General features: G+C 59.1%; 1 protein-coding gene across 2 annotated transcripts; it reads left to right on the top strand.

Annotated features, from left to right (window-relative positions):
* The first annotated feature begins 207 nt into the window (after positions 1–207).
* On the top strand, positions 208–13,534 carry PLEKHA2 (pleckstrin homology domain containing A2). 2 transcript variants are annotated; one of them, XM_061472498.1, is made up of 12 exons: positions 208–328; positions 5,505–5,668; positions 6,017–6,073; positions 6,689–6,737; positions 7,319–7,416; positions 8,678–8,824; positions 10,585–10,731; positions 11,687–11,755; positions 11,833–11,903; positions 12,119–12,182; positions 12,774–12,851; positions 13,209–13,534. In XM_061472498.1, the coding sequence occupies exons 2-12, from the start codon at positions 5,528–5,530 to the stop codon at positions 13,524–13,526; spliced, it is 1,239 nt and encodes a 412-aa protein (XP_061328482.1). In that variant the 5' UTR covers positions 208–328; positions 5,505–5,527; the 3' UTR covers positions 13,527–13,534. The 2 variants fall into 2 exon arrangements, with proteins under 2 accessions (XP_061328482.1, XP_061328483.1); XM_061472499.1 differs by lacking the exon at positions 208–328 and adding an exon at positions 3,296–3,366.
* The last annotated feature ends 327 nt before the right edge of the window (positions 13,535–13,861 follow it).

The following is a 13,861-nucleotide window of genomic DNA, read 5'->3' as shown; positions in this document are numbered from 1 at the left end:
CCAGTGCTCACAGAGAGTAAAGGAGAATGGTGAAAGTGAGGGGACGAGACTGAGGAGGAAAGGAAAGGGGACGATGAAGGGGAAGGATGGAGCATGGAGAGGAGGGCAGGGATGTGAGTGCAAGGAATGCAGCTCAGTGCGAGCAGCAAAGCGCCGCCTGGAAGCCCAGCCAACCTGTGGGAGTTTCCCTTAGTCATAAGACGAGCAAAAAGGGAACAGGTACTGAAACCGAGCAGGGGCAAGTCCGAACAGAGGAGCAGGGATCCGGCACGCTCAGCTCCAACCACGGAGCTCCCTGCTGCGGGATGCTGCCGGGACAGAGCCCTGGGTGAGTGCTTGCTGCAGGGTGGGAAGCCCTGGAGAGCACGGCTATGGAGCCCTGTGAGGGTTAACCCCAAGCAGGAGGGATAACACAAGAGGGGAGGGTAAAGCTGCTCTGTGCCTGCTTCTTCCCCTGGGAGCATGAGGGATGCTGGTGGGATCCGAAGGTTGTGGTGTAGAGGCATGCCCTGCTCCAGGAATGCCCTATGTGTGCTAATGGGGTGTCCCTGTGAGTTCAAGGGGGTTCTTGCACCCCTCTACAGGTTACAGCAGCAAAACCCATTGGGAAAGGTGGGAGGCGAATGGAAAGGCTCCTGGGATGAAGGAGGAGCTGCAGTGTGACTAGCTGCCGTGTGACTGCGTAGGACACGGTGCTGCTGCAGCCCTGGTGCCAGTCACAAGGGCTGCGAGAGATGCCCTGGTATAAAAATACCCTGTGGAACAGTTTAGCAGGCAGGGATGAGGAAGGGGGAGACAGGGCAAGGCTGGGGAGCTCATTCCAGTGTGGAATGCCGGGAGCAGCAGGAACGGGAAGAGGAAGATGCGCTCGGGGTGGGTGATGTGATCTGCTCTAAGTATGACCCAGGTGCTGTGGCCTGTGCTTCCTTAGCGGGTGGTTCTTCATGCTTCAGGTTTTGCTTCCCTTATAGCACCTTCAAAAGCTCTATAGGAGCTCACGCTCCAGCCCCACCAATGTGTGCAGCTGGGTGAGGATGGGCTTTAGGGTATGCATGGGGAGTGCAAGGAACAATGCCCAGCTGCATTGAGGGGTGATCTTTCCCTTAGGAGGTATGCGGGGGGCAAGGCCAAATCCTGCCATCACACACAGCAAAGGAGCATCCAGGCTGGAGCCACCCTGGGTGTCTCGGCTCGGGTTATGTGTGATCCCATTGGGGCTCTTTGGGAGGAGATGCAGAGGGAGCTCAGGGCTGCTTTCCTCCTGATGTAACGGATAAATGATGCCGTTTGGGCTGGGCTGAGGGATTGATGCGGCTCTGCCAGCATCCCGCTGGGAAAAATAACCCCTGTGAACAATCAGAGCTACAGAATGGAAGGGACCTTAAAGCTCATCCAGCTCCAACCCCTGCCACGGGCAGGGACACCTTCCACTAGAGCAGCTTGCTGTCTGCAGCACCATGATTGGTTTCACCCATGCTAGGAGATAGTGCTTTGGGGCCAGATGCAGCTCCAAAGAGAAATCTGGGCCCTTCCTGTGCATGTAAGGGGGGTTTCCTCCTCCCCAAATCCACCCTGAGCTCCAGCAGCAAGCGATGCTCCTGCAGGGCCCCACATTGAGCTGCTCATCCCCATGCAGTGTGCACTGAGAGCCTCTCACAACAGAGCCCTTGTGTCTGTGATGGGCAGGAGGCTGCTCTCTGCTGTGGTTTCATTGCCACGGGCCAGGAGCAGTCACACAGGCATGAACACACATGGTGCCGGCAGCAGCGGTTGGGCAATCTCGTGTGCCATGAGAGGGGAGGGAGGAAAGCTCTGCTCTAAAAGTGACCCAGGCCATAGGAAATGCTGGGGGTTGAGGCAATGCGTTGACAGGAGGTGATGTGCAGCGAGTGCTGAATGCTCATGGGAGAAAACAACCTTCAAATGCATGGAATCTGGTCTTGACATGGAAGGAGAGACCCCCTGATGTGTCAGCAGCGAGGGGCACAGAGCTGGGTGCTGGGGTCGCTTGTATTGCATGGAGAGGAGCAAAGCTGGTGACAGTCTCTAGATGGGGACTCTGCAGAGCTGGTACCCGGAGGGGCATCACTAACGCTCTGTGACTGCATCACCCCATCGGGACCTTTGGGGTGTGGGTGATGGAATTAGATGGTTGACTGACAATGATGGAACTGGATGAGCTTGAAGGTCCCTTCCAACCCCATTCACTCTATGAAAACTGGTGATGATCGCCCCCAGCCCATGGCACATGCTCCCCTGCCCCTATTACCCCAAACGCTGCTGTGTTTGATGTCCATAACATAGTGGCGTTTGTAAACCCATAACGATGCCCCAGAGGCTTTGGAAGCCCCGGGGCTCCGTGTCACGGTGAGGACCGACTCAGCCAGGACCCCAGCGCTGCTCCTGCATGGGAATGCACTCGATGCTGCTCGCTGGGCTGGATCCTGCCCTCAAGGGCTCGGCCGGGAGCGCATCCCGGTGCGGAGCAGGAGGCGTTTGGAGAGCGTTGATTTACGGAGCGATTTTCGGTCGGGTGTGTGGGGGATTTGTATGAAAGGAGAGGGGGACGACGGGGACCCGAACCCAGGGCCGGGCTGACCCCATCCCCGCTCCGCAGCGGGTACCGGGGCCGGGGAGGGCTCGGACCGAGCCGGTGGCTCCCCAGGTGCGGTGAGGGGCGGACGGGACGCGGGCGCGGAGCCGCCCCGCGCCCCGCACTCACATCCGGGGCCGGGTTTGCTCATGGCAGACGTAATTAACCCGGAAAGAAGCGGCGCCGGGAGCCACCCTCCGCCGCCCGGCCCCTCAGCGCAGGGAGCCGCGGGGTGAGTGCGGGCTCCCTCCCGTCCCCAGCGGCGGGGGCCCGGTGCGGCCCCATCCGCACCACAAGGGGCTTCCGAAGGGTTCGGTGCCCGACGGCGGCGGGAGCGGGCGGGGATGCGGCCCCGCGTCGGGCTGGTCCATGGGTGCGGGGATGCGGTCCCGGCGCTGGATGCATCCCGGTTGTCGTGGCTGGGGGACGACGGGGACACCTCCGAGGTGCTTTGGTGGCGTGGAGGATGGCAAGAGCGGGAGGTGGCGAGTTTGGGAGCGGGGTCCTTGCGGGTGCTGCGCCCGCTGATCCCCGCTTTGGGTCGGCAGCAAGCACAGGGAGGATGCGGGAGCTGCAGTTGTTGGGAGCGCGTTCCCCGGGCTGTGTCTCTGTGGTGGGATGAGGAAGCGCATCCCGGCTGCTCCCAGCTTGCCTTCAACAGGTTCGTTACTTGGTTTTAAGGCTGGAGTCGGTGGCTGGGCTCTCTGCCTGCACCGTCTGGCTGTGTCAGCCGCCGGATAGACGTCGGCAGGGCGAGCTCTTTGCAAGACCAGGTAAAAGGAAGTTGTGGTGCAACCGCTGCGGCTCGCAGGCATCGCCCTGCACGGCTGGGGCCGGCTTGGAGCTGTGTGTGGGGCAGCCAGAAGCCCCCATGTAACGGGCGGGGGGGAATCCTGCACAGGTCTGGGAGAGGAGGAGGAGGAGGATGCTTGCAGGTGCTGTGGATGAGGTGCTCAGGAGATGCCTCTGGCATCTCAATGTCAGGTCTCCGGTTCCATTGCTGCTGCAGGGTGTCCCTGGGTCGTGCTCCCATGGCTGTGCTGGGAATGCCGGGAGCAGGGGGTGATGGAGGGGGGGAAGCTTCCTGGAAAGTCTGGCTGTGTGGCTGCACACGAGGTCTTTGAGCCAGCTGGGAAGCCCTTCCCTGTATCTCGGGAGGAGGGTATTTCTGCCATAAGCCTTCTTCCACAGCCTTATTTCTCCCGTCATTCCATTAACAGAGCCTGAAAAGGGTTGTGCTTTTTGGTGGGACAAAGCTGGGAAGTCAGAATTGCTTCCGAGTCCTGCAAGATCCCATTGAATCAGGCATGGACATCATCCATAAATCACTGCTGCCGGTGCAGTGTCCATCATGTGTCACAGGGGATGAAGCTGGTTCATGGGCTGACCTGTTGGGAAAGGGAAGAGGGGAAGGTTGGGACAGTCAGGAGGTGTCCTATGGATCCAGCACTGCTGCCCCAAGGGGCTGGGGACTCCTCGCTCTTCCTTATCCCTCTCAATAGCAGGAATCCCTGGATTCTTATTAGCAGCAGGAAGAGAGAATTTGAGGCATTGGGGAATCTGCTTCTGCGAACTCCCACCCCAAATAATCCCCCCAAAAAGCAGTGAAATGGGAAGTGCCCCCATAACCCTTTGCATCGGGACAAACGGGTTGCTTCGGAGCAGTCTCCTCCACTGCAGCAGCACCATTTCCCTCTTTGCAAAGCCCTGATACCCATCTCTGTCAGGCGGGTGATCAAGGCTGATCCTGCCACCAGGTTGCCTTGTTTGCTGCCACCTCTACCTTCGAGCTGCACCGCAGCTCTTGCACAACGCTCGCCTCTCAGGGCCCCTCTCCACTGCAGCTCAAGAACGCTATTTCCTCCTTTTTCTGCATGACATCTTCTATTTGTGCAGCTTCTGCTCTGGGCACCTGCACGAGCCCCCCCTCTTCTATCAGAGACACCACGCTGGGGTTGGCTCGCTCTTGGTCACCGCTGCCTCCATCCCCACCATGGTGATGGTGCAGAGACCCCATTCCTAGGCAGCCCTATGGCAGGATGCTGTGCCCAGGGGCTCCTGTCCCATGGCTGGGCAGCACTGGTGCACAGAGCCGGTGGCACAGCCCCATGGCGATGGGGCATTGTTTTGCTGCTCACTCAGCATCCCGGCTGCATGGATTTGCTGCCCGGAGCTGCAGATTGCTCCCCATTTCCTGGGCTCTCTCTGGCACTGCATCCACTGGGATTCCGTTATGATTCCCAGGGACCTGGGGTCTCACATCCAACCCTTTGTGGCTGCTTTGTGGGGTGCCCCACGCTGCCGAGCAATCGGAGGGCAGCTCGGTGGGATGCGGACATTGCTGTGATGGGGCTGCAACTTGTCATTGCCCCGGCACATCACAGCAGCTGTGGTGCTGGGATCGAGTCCATCTGCACCTCCCGGTATTCCCAAGGCCTGGAGCTCCTGGCTGGGCTCTTCTGGTCCTGCTCCATGCCCTGGGGCCGGAACGCTGCACCCTCCTTGTCACACTGGGTGACGCTTGTGCTTGGCAGCGTCCCCATGGAGCAGCGTGCAGCGGTAGCAGTTTGGCTTTGCTTCCCGTGTGTTAATCCAGGAGGATGGGGAGAGGCAACCGGAGGTTTGGGCAAGGCTGGGAAGTGGGACCTGCAATGGGATGTGAGGCAGAGGAGGGAAACCCCAGCTCCTCCTTTGAGCCTCGTGTGGGGCTGGGGACTGATGCTCATTTCTATGGGGTTCTGGAGATGCCTCGGTTTTCAGCAAGGGCAGGCAAGTAAGGATAACCCTTGGCAGGTTATCCCTGCCCTCTCCCTCTTGTTAGCTTGGCTGCATCCATCTCATTGCATCAATACCAATTGGGATGGCTCCCTATGGAGCAGAGCACCCACCTCTCGCTGTCCCTGCTCCGCAGGGTGATGTGAGAAGGAGCCCGGAATGCCGTACCTGGACCGGCAGAACCGTATCTGCGGCTTCCTGGACATTGAAGAGAATGAGACCTGTGGCAAGTTCCTGCGCAGGTATTTCATCCTGGACACCCAGGCCAACTGCCTCCTGTGGTACATGGACAACCCCCAGGTACGCACCCGTGCTGCTCCCAGCTCCGCATCCGTGCGTGCTGTGCTTACAAGAAAGGATGCTGTGGTCACAAGAAAGAGAAGGGGTTTTCCTCGTCACCTATGGAAGCGCTGTCGTGCTGCAGGCATCGGACTGGGAGCTGGGTGCTTGGTGGGGATGGAATCAGTGCTTGTTGTGCCCAGCATCTGGAGCTGCCCCAGTGCTTGCCAGGGCTGGCAGCAGCGTTCCTGAGGAGCATCGCGCCGTGGGTTGCTCACTAAAGGGAAGGGGAGATGCCTGCAGGGATGCTGATGGGTAGCCCGCACCCTTGTACCTTCTCCCTGTCATTTAACTCCTGTTGCCTTGCAGAACCTGGCTGTCGGCGCGGGAGCTGTCGGCTCCCTGCAGCTCACCTACATCTCCAAGGTAATGTCCCTGTTGTCCCTGTATCCGTGCGGCTATCCCGGGAGAGGCAGCGGCTCGTCCTGCTCCTGCGATGGGAGCCTGAGTGCTAAAGGGCAGCATCCTGAAGGATGAGTTCCTTTGGGAAGCTCTTTGAGTGTCTTAATGGCATTATCCAGCTTCCACGGGGAGGCAGGTAAAGTGCAATAGGTAAGAACCTATTGGTGACTGAGATGCAGGGATGCGGGCTCAGCTCCCTCCGGAGCCGGATGGAGCATGGGGCAGATCTCCCTGCTCCTGCTGAATCATGCCCTATAAATTAAGCACAGATGAAGCAACGCCAGAGCTGAACCTTCCCCGTTTGGCTCACAAATTCCATACGTTTTGGGCTAAATGGAAGTTGCTGCAGGACAAGGTTTCGGGCACAAACTCGAGGCTGGGTTGTGCTTTAGCTGCCTCAGCTCCTCATTGCACTTCCCCTGGCTCCATGCTCATTGCTGGGGGAATGGGAAGCGTGGCCTGGCTTGGAGCTCGGGGAGCAGCGGCTTCCTCTCCATCCCAGGGATGGGGATGGAAGCACCTGGCTCTCCCATCACGTTCCATCACCTTTAGTGTTTTCCTCCCTGTGCTCTGCTGCAGGTCAGCATCGCCACCCCGAAACAGAAGCCCAAAACCCCGTTCTGCTTTGGTGAGTGAGGGGACCCCGGTGGGTGCTGTGTTATGGGTGCCCCCCCCCCCTCCGGAGCCCTCCCTATGCCCATGGGACCTGCCAGCAATGGTCAGGAAGGGAGGGGGATGCTCCCGTTTGGTCCTGTCACTGTGACCCCCCTGTTCAGTGGGGGAGGCAGGACCCTGAGGGTCCCCCCTTTGCGGTGGTTCCCTGCCTCTGCTGTGCTTCCCAACCCCTTCCATGTGCCCCATGTGCAGTACAGGGTTCTTCTCCTTTCTAATGCCTGCATAAGCTCCTGTTCTTGTTGGTGCATGGGACTGGGGTGTTGTATCCCATCCAACCCTGCGCTGCGTGTATGAGCCGTGAACCTGGGTTTAAAGTACCAGCAACGACAGCACAAGCACCTACTTGTCCCAAGGGAACGGCGTTGCCTTTGCAACACTTCCCCACAAGGGATATAGCCCGAGATGAAGAGTTCCATGCGAGAGCTTGGGACTGATACCTGCAAATGGGAACGGAGCTGGGAGGAGCTCTTTGATTCGCTGTTTGTTGTGTTTAATGATGCAAAGCTCTGGATTCCCTGGCTCCTCTCTCCGTAGTTATCAACGCCTTATCCCAGCGCTACTTCCTGCAAGCCAGTGACCAGCAGGACCTGCAGGACTGGGTGGAGGCTCTGAACAGGGCCAGTAAGATCACGGTGCGTTGGGTTCTGCTCCAGCTGATGCTGCTGGCTCCTGCCTTGATGGGCCCCTGGGTCAGAGCCTGCTGCGGTAACAGCCTCAAGCTGCACCAGGGCAGGGTTAGGTTCTAGGATCCTCATTGTGACCCCCTCTCAAACAGGGGATGTTCCCCCCGCCCCATCCCTAGGGATCCTCCTGGTTGGGGTTTACTTTGCTGCTGCTTGCTCCTGTATTCAGCCTCCCTGCTCAGCTGCTGGGGCAGGGGACAGTGGCTTGTTCCATGGGGAAGGTCCTGCTGGAGCCATCCCCATCCCACCTGCTCCAGGGCCGTTTCCCTCCTGTTGGAGGGATTGTAACCCACTCCAAGGGCATCTTCCTTGCGCTCCACTCGTTTATTTACTCCATTTTCACTCTTTCTGGGTCACGGGAGGTTGTGATGAGCTGCAGCCAATGCCCTGCGCTGCCCGGGCATCACGGTGCCTGCATCCACGCAAGCTCGTCCTCAATCTCCTCTCGTTTACTGCTGTGTTCATAGAACCATGAATTCATGGTCACTGACCCGGTACCAGCGCTCCTCAGCCACCCGCTGCTCCTGGCGATGGGGATCCCATTCCCATGCAGCAGGAGCAGCCCCATCCGAGTGTGATGCTCGGCTGTAGACACTGGGGTATGGAGGGGTTGTTCCTGGGGAAAGATTGGGGTGCTGCAGGCATCTGTGTGACTGCAGTTAGCAGTATTGCCGTGCTTAATGCTAGCAGGGGTTTATGAGACCATGCACTGAAGCGTGGCTTGTAAACTGTAAGGAAAAATCATGGCAAACAATTGAGGATCAGGCCCTATCCTAAACTTCTTTCTTAGTTTAAAATCACTGCGGTGCAGTCGCAGTGGGGAAACCAACGTGCAAGAGCAGACCTGGCTTCTCTTTGCTTCTTTGGTCCTCAAATAACATTAAATGCCACAACCTCAGCACCAAGCTGAGTGCATGGGCTCAGGAAACACAGGATTCAGTGTGTGAACCCCCTGCAGGCGCTGCAGCTCAGCCAGGCTGTAATTAGAGCAGGGCAATTAAAGGAGCAAGTGTCCCACAAAGGCGTTGAGCTGCGCTCATGTGAGGTGATGCTCCCTGGTTCTCACACCTCATCTCCCATCTTTGCCTCCTGCCGACCACACCTGCCCTAATTGGGGTGGCTTGTTCATGGAGTGGGTTTTACTGCTTCACTGGGGAGGATGGAGGTGATGGTCACAGCGGCGCCTTTCACCCCTTTCCTTCTCCAATAGGTGCCAAAGGGTGGTAGCATCCCAGCGGCCACAGAGATCAGGAAGCCTCCTGTGGTGCCGCAGGCGCAGGAGAGGAAGCCGCAGGTCGCCTACAAAACTGAGATCATCGGGGGGGTGGTGGTCCACACCCCCATCTCCATCAACCAGGTGAGCAGCCAGGATCCCCATCCCAGGGCTGAAATCCCTGCGGTGCCAGCGCCCTGCTTTGGTCTCTCTGTTCTCTGTGCTTTAAGAGCCCGATTCCTAAGGGAATGAGCATCAAAGGATGCTGGAGAGGGGCTCTTCATCAGGGACTGGAGTGATGGGACAAGGGGTGATGGGTTCAGACTGAAACAGGGGAAGTTCAGGTTGGAGATAAGGATATAAGCTCTTCCCTGTTACAGGCACTGGCACAAGGTGCCCAGAGAAGCTATGAATGCTCCATCCCTGACAGTGTTCAAGGCCAGATTGGGTGACATGGTCTAGTGTGAGGCGTCCCTGCCCATGGCAGGGGGTTGGAACGGGGTGATCTCAAGGTCCTTTCCAACCCAAACCTTTCCGTGATGCTGGTTTGGGCTCTTGGTTTGCACTTGCATTTCTGGCAGCCAGCTTGGTGCCTGCAAACCCTTCGCCACTGCTCAGGGCTGTATAAATAGCTGCACTTAGCACCCTTTGTCCCGCTCTGAAGCGGGAGGAGATGAGGAGGTGTGAGGAGGAGGAGGCTCCAAATCATCCTGACCCATCCACATCCCCCATCGAGGCACCTGGGGCAGAGGGACCCCGAAGCCAAAGGGACTGATCCATCCCTTGTGTGTCCCCTTCCCTTCATGGCTGTCGGTGTCTCCCACCTTTAAAGGGGCACCCATCTGGCTCCAGGTCTCGCTTCAGCTCTTATCAGCACTAAAAATAGAGCAGAGGAGGAGGTGGTGGCTGTGGTTTTCTGCTGTCGGCAGACGGTTGGCAGCAGCTCTGGGACTTTTCCTCTTTGTCTCTGTGGGTTAAAGCTGCTCTTTCCTCCTGCCTTGACTCTGCTGCCTCCACAGCAGCTCCAGCTCCATCCTCACACAATTCCTCTCTTTCCCAAGGGGTCATCACTGCTGGACCCACCAGCAGCATCCCTCCATCCTGGGTGTAACCATCCCCATTGCACCAGATCTGCCTTTGGACACGTGCTTTATCTCAACCATCCTCTGCACTGCCAAAGGGAAAGGGAGGGCACTACCAGGGACAGCATGGAGGAGCCAGGGGTGATGTTGAGAGCAGGATCTGGCCCTTGGCATGTGCTGGGGGTGAGCCCGGGGATGGGTGCTGGGCACATGGCCATGTGTCCCTCTGCACAGACAGCTTGCAGGTAGAGGAAGGTCAGGTTTTCTGCCTGAACTCCAGCCATCCCAGGCTCTTCTGGGAGGATTTGGCTGTGGAATTGTGGAGAGTTCATGGCTTTCCTGAGTGTATTCCCATGATACATCCCCTTGTCTGGCTGGAAAGCATCCCTGCTTTCTAACCTGGATTTGTCCAGCTCCAGCTTCCTTTGCTCTGCCTCCCATTGTGGGATGAAGGAGCTCCTTGTGCCTTGTATCCCCTAGAAGGTCTGTGCTGCAGTGGCTTGACCTCTCAGTGTGGGATAAGCCGGGTAGCGAAGGGATATCCTTTAACCCCACTGCTGCAAGGGGTTTTCTGCAGCCCTCAAATCACTTCTCTTATCACCTTTCCAACTTCTTCACGTTGCTTTTAACACGTGGGCACCAAAAGGGTGAGCAGCCCTCTGGGCAGCAAGCAGCCTGCATGCAGCGAGACATCAGCTCTGCTTCATCACCCAGGCATTGCAACCAGCCCATGGCTCAGCGCTCGCTGCTGCTCTTCCCTCCATCCTAGCAGGGACCCCCCCCTATCCCTGCTGTCCCCATTGACTGTGTGCTCTGTTCCAGAACGGGGGGGACGCAGGGGACGGCGGTGATGTGGCCACGCACCCACTGCTGCGGCGCTCGCAGAGCTACGTCCCCCCCTCGGCCACCAAGGCACCGGCAGGGCCCCCCCCGCTCAAGAGTGGCTACTGCGTGAAGCAGGGGAACGTGGTGAGTGCTGGGGTGCAGCTCGAGGCGGGGGCTCTGGGCTTCCTGCATCCCTTTAGGCTGGGGATGCTGCGGGGATGCTGCGGGGATGCTCTGGGGATGCTGCGGGGATGCTGCGGGGATGCTCTGGGGATGCTGCGGGGATGCTCTGGGGATGCTGCGGGGATGCTGCGGGGATGCTGCGGGGATGCTGCGGGGATGCTCTGGGGATGCTGCGGGGATGCTGCGGGGATGCTCTGGGGATGCTGCAGGGATGCTCTGGGGATGCTGCGGGGATGCTGCGGGGATGCTGCAGGGATGCTCTGGGGATGCTGCGGGGATGCTCTGGGGATGCTGCGGGGATGCTGCGGGGATGCTCTGGGGATGCTGCGGGGATGCTGCGGGGATGCTCTGGGGATGCTGCGGGGATGCTCTGGGGATGCTGCGGGGATGCTGCGGGGATGCTGCGGGGATGCTGCGGGGATGCTCTGGGGATGCTGCAGGGATGCTCTGGGGATGCTGCGGGGATGCTGCGGGGATGCTGCAGGGATGCTCTGGGGATGCTGCGGGGATGCTCTGGGGATGCTGCGGGGATGCTCTGGGGATGCTGCGGGGATGCTCTGGGGATGCTGCGGGGATGCTCTGGGGATGCTGCGGGGATGCTCTGGGGATGCTGCGGGGATGCTCCGGGGATGCTGCGGGGATGCTCTGGGGATGCTGCGGGGATGCTGCAGGGATGCTCTGGGGATGCTCCGGGGATGCTGCGGGGATGCTCTGGGGATGCTGCAGGGATGCTCTGGGGATGCTGCGGGGATGCTGCAGGGATGCTCTGGGGATGCTGCAGGGATGCTCTGGGGATGCTGCGGGGATGCTTCGGGGGTGCTGCGGGGATGCTGCGGGGATGTTGCGGGGATGCTCCGGATGCAGGAGCAGGCGGTGTGGAGCTCAGCACTGAGCGGTTTCCTCCTCTTTTATCCAGAGGAAGAGCTGGAAGCGCCGTTACTTCGTTCTGGATGAGTTTTCCATCAGTTACTACAAGTGTGAGCAGGTGAGCAGCCCGGGATGCTCCGCAGGGGCACGTCCCAGGCCAGCCAAGCCCATCAGCATCTCCTCTTGCCTCCGCAGGACAAGGAGCCCTTGCGTTCCATTCTCCTGAAGGATGTTTGCAAGACCCATGAGTGCCTGGTCAAGTCTGGGTAATGCTCTTTGTGTTGCCCTGCTGGAGCCCTGGGTCTGGAGGGGGGGGTTACCTGCAGGCAGCAGAAGTTGGGGTGTGTGTGTAGCTGAAGGTCTGTGGGGAGCTGGAGTCTTCCCAAAACCCCACTGAGATCCAAGGTTTCCCCTTGGATAAACCCAATCACTTTCCATCCACAATGGTTTCTGGGCAGTGATTGTCTCTTTCTGTCCCTAGCGACCTCCTGATGCGAGACAACCTCTTTGAAATTATCACAACCTCCAGGACCTTCTACATCCAGGTGAGCACCAGGGCAGTTGTGTCTCTGGGCATTAAGCTTTGCTCTCCCCAGCCTGTGCTGCTGCAGAGGGGCCATTCCCCAGCAGCCTCTTACCCCCAAACACCAGATGAGGCTGTGGCATCTTCACCCAGAGCTGCGTGGTTTCACTTCTCCCCTTGGGCTTATTTATACCAGCAGCGATTTGTGTGAGCAGGAAAAGCAGAGCCCAGCACAGGGAGATCCAACGAGCAGGTTTTGCCCACTCTCTTGCATTGCTGGAGGCAGCAGCACGCTGGGGATGCTGCGTGCTCGGTACCCAAAGAGCAGCCGATGTGCGATGCTGTGGATGCAGGTGCCCGTGTGCACGGGGCTCATGGCAGACACAGACCCAGTTGGTAACACCCCAGTTCTTGTCCCTTAACTGCTTTATCTATTCCTGATATGAAAATGCTGTGATGTGGAGAGTGGCCCTTGTTCTACAGGGGAAGATGGGGTGTTGTGGTGATGTTTAAGCTTGGATACATCTAGGGGTCCATGTGGTGGGGATCAGGCCCGGTGGCACTGGGGGCTTGCAGGGAGGCAAAGCCTCACTGGGGCTGGTGTGTTTTGCAGGCAGACAGCCCTGAGGACATGCACAGCTGGATCCGAGCTATCACAGGGGCAGTCCAGGCGCTGAAAACCCACCCCAGGGTAGGTCACATCCCTTCTGCTTCATGTGCAGTGCCAAATGAGGATCATGCCAATGTAGGAGACACTTACTTAGTGGATGGTGCTAGTGCTCGGGTACCCGCTTCCAGGAGGAGATCCCTGCCCTCTCTGTGTTCATTTCCTTGGAAAAGTGAAAATCTCCCATTGAACAGGACTGGCACAATCCCTGCTCTGCACTGAGGCACAAGCAAGACCCCGACTGATGGCAAAAAGCTGTTTTAGTTCAAACTCCCAGCTTGCTTAGGGCTATGTTATCCCCTTTCAATGTGTAAAGGGCCTGGTGCTGGTCCCCAAACAGCTCCCTGCACCGCACGCACAAACCCACCTGTGTCCTTGCAGGAGATGTCCTTCATGCGATCCACATCCATGGGGAGACCCGGGGGCTCCTCATCCCAATCCCAGCAGAGGCCGGTGGCGGAGGAGAGGAGGGCGCTGTGCCGGGCCCCCGCCAGCTCCTCCTGGCAGCCCTGGACACCGGTGCCGGGGAAGCAGGCGGAGGTGCTCCGGGACTCGCTCTTCACACCGGTCCTCCCGGAGCGCGATGCCGGAGCCGCGCCGGGCACCCGCGTGCGGCACAAGTCGGAGCCGCAGCAGCTCAAGGAGAAGCCCTTTGCCTTCGACCTGGATGATGAAAGCATCCGGACCTCCGACGTGTGAGCGGGGCCATCCCCTCCCCGCCTGCTTGGGGGGGGGGGGGGGGTGTCGGGGGTGTGCAGCGTGCCCTCAGGATGCTCCATGTGTGCGCTCAGGACCGAGCTCGCTCCCATCCTCTCAGCGGGGTGAAGTGGCCCCATCCCTCCATCACTTGCGATGCAGGATCCGGCTGGACCCCGCATCCCAGCACCCTGGGGAGCCGGGTCCTGCCTGCTCCCCACCCAGTGCCTCCGTGTTTCAGAAGCTGCCTCCGTGCTGGTCCCCAGCATGGCCTGAATGAGAGGGGGCATCTTCTGCATGCTCATATTCTCCCTCCAAAGCCAAGTGTAAGGAAGCAT

The sequence above is a fragment of the Pezoporus flaviventris genome, unplaced genomic scaffold, assembly GCF_033815535.1.
Source record: "Pezoporus flaviventris isolate CSIRO_AGI_PZ_B2104156 unplaced genomic scaffold, CSIRO_AGI_Pfla_v1 ptg000071l, whole genome shotgun sequence".
In the NCBI taxonomy this organism is placed as follows: Eukaryota; Metazoa; Chordata; class Aves; order Psittaciformes; family Psittacidae; genus Pezoporus; species Pezoporus flaviventris.
This window is presented reverse-complemented; position numbering and strand designations above follow the sequence as displayed.

Coding starts and splice junctions, on each gene's coding strand:
- PLEKHA2 (XM_061472498.1), top strand. CDS start 5,528: ATGCCGTACCTGGACCGGCAGAACCGTATCTGCGGCTTCCTGGACATT. Junction 8,825..10,584: donor CCCCCATCTCCATCAACCAG/GTGAGCAGCCAG, acceptor GCTCTGTTCCAG/AACGGGGGGGACGCAGGGGA. Junction 10,732..11,686: donor GCGTGAAGCAGGGGAACGTG/GTGAGTGCTGGG, acceptor TCTTTTATCCAG/AGGAAGAGCTGGAAGCGCCG.